Source organism: Pterocles gutturalis, unplaced genomic scaffold, assembly GCF_000699245.1.
Source record: "Pterocles gutturalis isolate BGI_N339 unplaced genomic scaffold, ASM69924v1 scaffold17037, whole genome shotgun sequence".
In the NCBI taxonomy this organism is placed as follows: Eukaryota; Metazoa; Chordata; class Aves; order Pterocliformes; family Pteroclidae; genus Pterocles; species Pterocles gutturalis.
In genome coordinates, this window is record NW_010110539.1 from 1 (window position 1) to 10,077 (window position 10,077).

Sequence of the window (10,077 nt, forward strand, 5' to 3'; positions counted from 1 at the left end):
TCCCAAACACAGCCTCTTGCCAGCTGTTACGAAGCAAGCGAACTCAGTCTCAGCTGAACCCAGGACAGATGGGATGCATCTTTCTTCTTGTGGGGGCTGCACAATGCTACTGTGACTGCTGCCTGGTGATACCAGGTCTGGGATGCTGTAAGGAGAGGGTGGTATATCCACCCTTTCCAGTGTCCGGGTGAGCAGTGTCCCTGTGTTTGCCGCATCTCATTCTTCTGAAGTCAAATTTCAGCTTTAAAAACACCACCGCCAGTGGTAATCCAGAGATGTGCTGCTTCTTGCTGTTGCTGGTAAACAAACATTTGATCTTGACTGCAGAGTTAATGTATTTTCATAGAAACATAAAAAATAGTGCAACAGGATTGATTTAAGAGAGAGTTTCGGTGTTTTTCCTGTAGCTATTGAGAACGCATCATTATGGAAGGAAACAGTGACCTTAAACAAAGAGTGATTATCCCTTTCATTTTGATGAGAAGGTGTTGTCAAGGCAGCTTCCTAGGCACAGAAGGAGGGTTGGGATTTCTTTCTGTGTGGACATGGAGAAGGAATAATTGCAAAGAACATGTTTAAACATGGTACTGATGGTGGCATTTCAGTATCATGGCAGTTATGACTCCTTTGAAACTTGAGTTTTGTGGAAATGATTCCACTAGAGTTGCCTTTTGCTTATGAAAAACCTCCAGCTTCCACCACAAATTGTCTCTTGCTGAGATTCATCCTTGTAGCACGCAAGCTGCCAGGGAAGCTAGCTGAGCTGCATGCAGCTGGAGTGTGTGGTTTAACATTTGGTTTTCTATGTCGTGTGCTTTCTGCAGTGAAAGAAAACATCACGTCGAAAACCTAACTTATGCTGGACAGTTGTGAGCACATTAAAAGTGATTTTCAATGTTTAGCTGAGTGCATCAATCTGGTGCAAATATTGGTCTGTGCCTGCTGCCTTATCTCCAGGGTGAAAGTGATCGTCATGGACAAAATATGAGCATAAGAAAACATCAGTGACAGCCTGAGCTGTGTGAACATCATGGTTTGTTAGGGGAATGCAGAATCTCTTCTTAACTAACTTGTGTTCAGGAGTCTTAAATTTACCATGGCTGTGGGCTGGTGTCCCACTAGTGTGTTGGTACCAACCCGCTGACCCCTGGGGTGTGTTTCTAGATAGAGCAAACAGGTAGGAGTTCTGGGTGGTCTGCTTATTCCCATACTTTGAAAGAAGGAATGTTCGAGAGTTAGAACTTCATAGTGACTGCCATGGAAAATTTACAATGCAGTGACAGATGGTGAGTAAAGATTGGGAAGGGTTTGTTCTACCTTCAGTGGAAAGCTCAAGATCTAGATGTCTTCATAATAGACTCAACAGTGCATTTCTGGAAAAGGGTTATAAATTCCTCTGCTCCATCCCAGTTATTAGAAACTGGGGACTCAGTCACAGTCGCCTCGCTGCCTTATCAACTGATACAGAAAATTACAGATAGTTTTTCTCCTTATAGCAACCTTTCTTGCAGGGTGAAGTGCCGCCGGTGGTCAGTATTTTCCAAATTTTACTATTTGCTCTCTTCCAAACCATGTCTAAATTGACAGCAAAATCTTTGATTATTCATCCAGGAGAACCTTTATCAGTATTACAAATAACATTAGGGCAGAAATTGATATATTTTACAGTATAGATGGTACTCACTAATACATGGCAGTATGAGAATTGCAGGTTTTGAAAGTTAGTAACATTTTTTCTTCATTCAGCTTGTGATCCACTATAACTGTTTCACTGCTTACCTGGTTATTCTCCATATTGCATTTGCATTTTGAATTTTTCTAAGTATACCACCACACTTTACCAAAATCTATCCTGTGGATTTTTAGATCATATCTTCAGTTTGTGAAAATAATTTTGTATCCTAGTCTTAGCAAGATGTTCTGCTTTCTTGGTTTGGTAGTACCAGACCATGTTCTGACAATGCCCTTTCCCGTTCCTTTTCAGTGAAAGTGTTAACCAGGAGCAGGAGGGGTCTGAACAGATCGTGTCCATGTCAGGTTCAGCTGGCACCCCACTGGAAATGCTCCCAGTGAACCATTGACTCAGGCTCTGAGGACAGATTAGTTCTGACTGCTGTACACACAGCCTGTAGATAAAGAGTGTCTGTGCACTTTCCTTTTGAGAGTAATGGGTGGGATGTATCAAGCACTACAGCAAAGGTGTATCGTCACATTCGGCTTTCCTTTCAGCACATCTCAAGTGCCCCTGTCAATAAAGGTTTCTTAAGAACAAATACCATTTTTCTTAGGGCTGCTAATTGACTTTGGATTCAGACTGTAAGGATTTTCTGTTCAGAAAATATCCTGATAAGCCTGGGGTGTTGTTAGCAGTGTTTCAGAAGTCTGAAAACGTAAGGAGCTATGTTTCTGTGCCAGCAGATCTTACTTTTCCCCAATGTTTTATTTGGTGGATGGCAAAAACAAATTCAGAGGACTCCTTCCACCATCTCAAAGGATTAAGGCATTAAGCCTCTTTCTCTAGCCTTTTCTAAACTTGTACAGCTGAAAGCAACCATACACTGATAAATACACTGATACCTTCTGGTGTGCCTCACTGCATGGACAAGGAAAGGGGATTGGACTGTTCTAGAGATTTATTAAGTGGCCCCCAGGTTTTTCTATGGTAGCATAGTTTAGAAGCTATTTGATGGCTATCAATATTAGAGTTTTGACAAGTACATTGTTTTATTTTGTTCCAGCAACCCAGAGAGCTGCCTCATTTCTCTCTCTCTTTCTAAGGAACCTTTTGTGTGTGAGAATATCATGTGAGTCCTACTAGGTCACAGTGCATAAACAGCTCAGCTGCAGTCCCTCTGCTCAGAGTATAGCACAGGCTTTGTTCTGCTGGGCACAGCAGAGGAGCAGGGAACAGCAGGAGGGTGATGCTCAGTGCTGTCGCTGCGGGTTTGATTAAATACTGATGTGCAGTGGCCTGTCAGGGAGACGTGACAGCTGCGCTGCCTCTGTCTGTCCTGGGTAACCCACCAAAAAGAGCGGAACGACCGCCCTGGTGGCTGGTGGGTTTGCCATCCATGTAAAGTGTGTTTACAGCGAGAAAGAACGTGTTCGTGTACAAAATCCAGTGCACCTCTTGGGCTGTAAATGTAGGGTACTACTCTCTTACGCAGTTTCTCCCTTTCCAATAAGACTTTCAAAGAGGACTCTGTCATCACAAAGTAAATTATTTTACAGTGTGAAAAATTTAGCTTACAGCATTCCAGGTCCTCCAGCTTCTTTTAGAGTTCCTTTTCCAGCAAAATGCCTTTTTTTTTTTTTTTTTTTTTTTTTTTTTGATGGGTCTGTTGGAAAAAAATAGGGTTTTTTTTTTTTTTTTTTTTTTAAAGTTTTTGGAACTTCAACTTTCCTCAAATTACAAATGTGCTGCTTATGTTCTTTGATTTCTTCCCTGTTCCTTACAAGTAGCTGATGGATGGAGAAGAGGGGGGAGAAGGTGAAATGGAGGAAGGAAAATAATATCTTTTCCTGTTCAGACAAGAAACAGGAGGAGGAAAGAGATTCCTTTGTCAGTATGCAGACCAGAGGAGAGGAGGAGCTGAGGGAAAGCAAGTTCGTGAGAAGGAAGTTACTTGTTCTGAATGTCAGTTGTATAATGGGGATCTTTTGTATCTACTGGCTCGGTGCCATTTCAGCATTATTTTGTGGTTCTGTGCTCTCAGCTGTGCAAAATGCATTGTGGGGTTACATTTTCTTTCTGCTGCATACTTTAAAATTTAAAATAACAGTAGGATTCTGTGCAGTCTCTGGAATTCTGCTTGATAACAGCAGAATTTGTTATTTTTGAAGAACAGGGCTGTTTTATAATGCTCTAGAAGTGTGACTGTTTGCCATGTTATTTAAAAAAATAACTTGAAAGCAGGAGTGATTTTAGTGTATTGTATTGTGTAACAGGCTGCAGCTGACGTGTGGGAATTAGTATTCTGATCTCTTAAACGTATCAGAATGGAATGCGAAGGTACCTTCCTTCTATTTATAAAATAAGATTTCTGTCAGGACTCATTACCTTAAGATCAGTCAGGAGATACTTAGTGGAAGACAAGATTGTGTGTTAAAGCTAATTGCTATCTAGTGTAATGTAGCTGCAGGTGGCCCTAGGGAACAGTCTCTGGGTCCCTGACTCAACGGTCACAGTAGAAAGTGATCTCCATCAGCCTCCTGTTTCTGCATCAGAAGCAGCATCCTTGCAAAAATACAGACGTAACAATTACGGGTTAGTTTAGGGCTTGTGGGTCCTGGGAAGTGAAGGAGGTGATGCAATATGGGTAAGCTGTGTAGCGTTAGATTTTCGTTTCTGACCTGTGAGTACAGAAAACTACCTGGAGAGGGCAACAGAGCAGCTCTGCAGCCCTGGACCCAGGGCTTACCCACAGCTCAGAGAAGAGGGGTTGTTTTAAACATAGCGTAAAAAAAGCGGAAGAGCTTTAGCATACAGCCGTCATCCTGTATTCTTCATGACAAAGAGGACTGGTGTGATAAAAATCTTGGCAGTATTTCTCCCTATTCTCCCAACAAATTTTAGCAGTTTGGTTAGCCAAAGGCTCTATCCCAAAAAATCTCTTTTTTTTTAAATTGCTTTAACATTGGCTCTATCTGTATGTCGTGACACAGTGTTGGGCAAAGCCTTTGTGTACCCGTAGTTGTTATGAAGTGTAGGCCTTCTTTCCATGTGTGAAATTTTGATCCTGTCTGGTCAAGGGGCTATCAGTATTTCAGTTTAATTTTTTTCCCTTGTATTTATATTTTTTAAATTTTTTTAATTGACATGTAGAAATCCTTTGGAGAGTTTTGGTCTTTGACAGTCGGATTCTGTTCTGGTCTGAGTCTGTTCGGATTAGTGGGACTTTTGTTTTGAGTTCTTTGGCAACATGATGAGGATCTAAGTGCGATTTGCAATTCTATCATAAAGGCTAAAGTTCATTTTTCTTAGTTCTTTCATGTTGTTTCTTAAACACTTCTTTAAGGCTTTATCCTTATATGAATTGTTTTATTCTGGAGGCTTCTGCAGGTGCTTTCTAAGCTGTGTGTGATGTAGCTTGTTTTCTTAGTGCTGCTACTCTTATCTGTTCATCTGAAACCTACTTAAAAAAAATCTTTTAGAATGTATTTATCCAGGAAATGAGATGGTTCAAGGTGCTTTGAAATACATCCATTCTAAGCACATCGCTGTCATACTGACATTAGGACATAGCTGGATATATGTTATATGTATAGCTAAAGATGGGGTTCTTTTTGCCTCGTATTCCCACAGTGTTGCCATGCGTTTCTTAGGCTTTGCAGCTGTGACTTGTGAGGGGGGAGTTTGTTCTCTTTGTTTTTTTACTGCTAAACTGCTATATAGACTTGTAATAAATAGTCACAATGCAGAACAAAGGTTTATAAATAAAGGGAGGAGAATAAATTCTCATCTCTTAACAGGATCTTTCTTACAGTGTTTAAAAAGAATCCTTATTTCGGGATTGCATCTAACTTTCACCATGAGAACACACTCCCTTGTCTATGTTTTTTTTTAAATTTGTGTTACTGATTAACTTGCAGCCTTGTAGTTACAGCCTCTATGAAGCATAGGGACAGAGATGTCAGAGCAAAACTGAACTCTAGGTTTTATTGTAATTAGACACCTCATAAAAAAATAGTTGGTTTTTTTTGTAGATAGGAATGTTTACATTTTAAGTCTATTTCTCTGGCAATTATCAATATGGTTTCTAATTACCTAGTAAACAAGTATGAAAACAGCTGCATCTCATGTCTACTGAGGATGCTGAAACATTATTCTTTCTTTTTACAGGTAGGAGAGTCAGTCTAACTTGGCAAGATTGTTTCCTGCCTGGGCCTAGGGCTCTGGGGGTTTTTGTGTCCTAATTTGTACTCGTTGGAAAGGCTCTTTTTAAATTTAGGGACTAATCCCAGTATTTCAGAGTAAGGAATTCTGAAAAATGATATCTACATTTTTTGTTTTTTAGGGTACCCTTGAAAGTGGAGCAAGCAAACAATGCTCGTGATGCCTTGGCTAAAACGGTGTACAGTCATCTGTTTGACCATGTGGTGAACAGGGTCAACCAGTGCTTTCCCTTTGAGACTTCCTCCTCCTTCATTGGCGTGCTAGATATAGCTGGTTTTGGTAAGTATACCTAAACAAAGATAGTTTTTAGTTGTCTGTTATTGCCACCAAAGATTCAGTGATAAATTCTGTGATGGAGGTGGGGGGAGTTTGTTTTTGGTGGTGGTGGGTGGGATGGGTTACAAGAAGATATCAAGAAAGGAAATAAAGCCTTGTTTTCCTGAGGTACGAGAATGCAGATGTGCTCTAGCTCTGCTAAGGTGGTCCAAGAACAGTGAAAAAGGGAACCTGTGGTGTTCAGGTCTTTAGGGCTGTGATATCCTCCGCCAGCCTGCTGTGACATGGATGTGTTTGTACGGTTTCGCTGTATGGTAGCATCTTGCTTTGGTTTGCTGCCAGATATAACTGTCTGTTATTTCTCATAGAAATATGATCAGACACAGTATTTTTAAATGTCTTAAGTGCAACTTTAAAATCTGTAAAAGCTTTTATTTTACTGAAAGAAACAGGTATGGATCTGAACACATCCTTAAATAGTATCACTGTTAATATAAATTCTTAGAACACTCGTTTACTGCAGAAGTTTTAACTTCTGTTTTTCAGAATACTTTGAACACAACAGTTTCGAACAATTCTGTATTAACTACTGTAATGAAAAACTGCAGCAGTTTTTTAATGAAAGGATTCTGAAAGAGGTATGTTGTATTTCATGTTATATTTGAGGATTTATTTTTTTTAGTAAAGAGATACTTAAGGTAGCACTGCTTTCCATAAGATTGCACATTATGCTTAGATTAAAAAAAAATTCAGTTGACAAACTGTTTCTATGGTTTGATATCTGGTTGTGTCAGGAAAGAGTATGGCTATTTGAAAACAACAGTCTTTTTTCTTCCTCTTTTTTACCATTCATGAAAATGAGACATCCAGGTACTGGACAATATCTCATACCTGATGGGAATATCTAGTTGCCTGGGCATGTCATTAAGGAGGCAGAGTTGGGTTGTATTAAGCTGTGGAAGGAAATTCTAAAATTTATGTTGATTCATGCTGTATTTAAAAATGTCTTCATGTTTACTTTAGAAAGCATTTTTGGTGGGTGAAAAAAAAATATATGATGAGTGGTGCTTTCTCTTTCCAACTTTTCAATTACTTTTTTTTTTTTTTTTTTTTTCCTTAGGAGCAAGAACTTTACCAAAAAGAAGGCCTGGGGGTTAATGAAGTGCGCTATGTAGATAATCAGGACTGTATAGGTGTGTACTTCTTGAAATTTGAAGCTATTCATTAGCATAATGGCGAAAAAAAGCTTCAAGTGGAAGAGGCAAAATATATGTAGCAGTAGTAATTTTATGCTTTTAATGACTGCAGCAACCTTGGGAATTTTTCCAGCTTTGTATAACATCCCAGTTCTGGTTGGTAACAGAGCCGTGTTGTCCTACGTTGTATAATGACTGTAGCTGGGACTTGTGCATTTCTTATGCATTTTCCTAAAAAACTAATTAGAAGTTCTAAATAGAGTAAATAAAGTGAAGAAGGGTGCGAGGGTGTCTGGGGAAAAATATTCCATGAATTCAAGAAAAATCCCATCCCATTACCCCCGCCTTTTTTTAGCCAATGAGCAAAAGAAGAAAATGAACTATAGGTGACAGGCTGTGGATGTTACTGCTGGTTTTACATTGCCACAGGGTGAAATACCAGAGGCTTAAGATGATGGTGTTTTTTTTTTTTTTTTTTTTTTTTTCCTCTGCATTCAGCTTGTGTTCTCCAAATTGGTGTATTGTGAACAAAAGTTCATCTTTTGTGTTTACGGTAATTTGCTTGTGGTGACTAGTTTGTCCTGGCTGAATCATAGAATCATGAAGGTTGGACAAGACCTCAAGGATCATCAAGTCCAACCATCAGCCCAACACCACCAACCCACTAACCCATGTCCCCAAGCACCACATCTACACGTTTCTTGACCCCCTCCAGGGATGGTGACTCCCCCACTGCCCTGGGCAGCCTGTTCCAATGCCTCATCACTCCTGCAGTGAAGAAATTTTTTCTAATCTCCAGCCTAAACCTCCCCTGGTGCAACTTGAGGCCTTTTCCTCTTGTCCCATCACTTGTTACTTTAGTAAGAGGCTGAGCAGAGGATTCAGAGTGCCAGAATTCAACATCTGTCTGGTTCTCATGAATTTCTGTAGCTCTGCTGAAAAAGTTTTCACTTCTTCAGGTAGGACTGTACAGTCCCTAACTCTGACTTAACTACAGACAACGCTTGTTGAGCAATCCTCTAGCTGTCTTGTGAAAAAAGCAACAGGAAGGTGTTTGGAGGAGGGAACGAAAGCACAGCAACAGGAAATAAGTGGCTTCTGTGGATGCAAACCTTGTGTCTTCTCGTGGTTGAATAATGTGTATATGAGCCTGAGCCTGTTCCCAGAAATGCTGCTGTAGTTTGGAGACTGTCATGTTTCTATAAAAAGGGTTGCTTCCCTCTCATTACATGTGTTTTGGGTTTTTTTTTTAAACATACCTCAGGATCAAAAGGGGTTCCCTGCTGGAAGACAAGGTCTCTCTGTGACTCATAGAGGGAAGATGACTCAGATTGGAGGGACTGTGGCCAAGTTGTTGCCTTTTCCTGCCATAGGAAAGGTTTAGGCAGCTTACCTAAGAATCCAAGTAGCAGTCCCTCAGTCATGACCCCTTTTACTATTCCAACCAACATATTACACCCCACTGCAGATTTGACAACGTTTCTTCTTTGTATGAGTTATGTAAGTTAATTAATTACAGCTTAGTTAAACTGCAGCATGTATGCCTTTTTTTCTGTTCTTGCATTGTCAGGAGAAAAGGATTTGCTACTGCCTTTTGAAGTGAGGGAGAAAAATAATGTTGATTTCTGTCGACATACGTTTCTGTTGAAGGTGTTGGACGAGACTGGTGACAGTGACCATGTAGAAATATGAACTGTCACAAAAGAGAGTGACATTATGTTGACATGGACAATTTTTAAACGCTGTGGAAGAATCTTAGAAACAGTTATTAGTATGTTAGAAGGTTTCGATGGAATGGTAGGCGCCTCTGTAGCTAAATGAGCTTATTCTGATTTTATAAGCCAATGCTTTGCCTCGAGGCTGTCTTTGTGCTTTGTATAGCCTCATGCTGTTTCCAGTCTGTGGTAAGAGTTCATAGGCATTGCTGCAGTGTTACACTGGTGAAAAGTTGTGAAACCACCACTGTATTGACATGTGGTGAAACGTGGGTGAAAAGCTTAAAAAAACCCCCAGCAATATAAGCAATTATCCCATAAAGACCTATGGTCGTACCACTGAATCATTTAGGGACCTTTTGGGAATGAGATTACTAAATTCAACTTGAGTTGAACCAGAGCAAAAATCAAACAATCCATGCCTAATCTTTTTTTCCTTGTTTTCCTTGTGTTAGAGTTAAAACTTGGTATGTACAGGATACCAATTAAATCAGCAATTCAGATATCTCAAATTAATTTGCAATGGCTTGTTGTGGTTTGTGTTAACAGCTTTCCCTAGGTACCCTTATGCAGAATCCGATCAGTAGCATTTTAAACTTGTAATATTCAGTTCTGATACGAGTTTATAACTTCAATTTTATAAATATATTTTGCTTTATTAATAGATTTGATTGAAGCAAAACTTGTAGGAGTACTGGATATTTTGGATGAAGAAAATCGTCTTCCCCAGCCAAGCGACCAGCATTTTACTTCGGTTGTGCACCAGAAACACAAGGACCATTTCAGGCTCTCGGTAGGTTTATTCTCGCTGTCTGTCTAGTTTTAATAAAACAGTTCTTGGAACAGTTGATAGTAACACTTCGATTTAATGAAAACCTTTCCTAAGAAATCTCATACCGCACCATATTCTTTTGTGAAGAACAAGTGTGATTATTAGGTTTGTTGAAAAGTTCACTGGAGGCTTAGGTCTTCTAGGAATTCTAATATCCTGCTG

At 39.8% G+C, this 10,077-nt stretch overlaps 1 protein-coding gene across 1 annotated transcript in view; it reads left to right on the plus strand.

Moving 5' to 3' along the window:
* Positions 1 to 6,017: 6,017 nt before the first annotated feature.
* The window catches only part of MYO6 (myosin VI), a gene marked incomplete at both ends in the record, with an annotated part of 36,256 nt that continues 32,196 nt past the window's right edge, over positions 6,018 to 10,077 (plus strand). Inside the window, 4 exons of the mRNA XM_010073430.1 lie at positions 6,018 to 6,175; positions 6,719 to 6,810; positions 7,293 to 7,365; positions 9,749 to 9,876. Coding sequence (XP_010071732.1) covers positions 6,018 to 6,175; positions 6,719 to 6,810; positions 7,293 to 7,365; positions 9,749 to 9,876 — 451 coding nt within the window. The remainder of the gene's footprint in view (positions 6,176 to 6,718; positions 6,811 to 7,292; positions 7,366 to 9,748; positions 9,877 to 10,077) is intronic.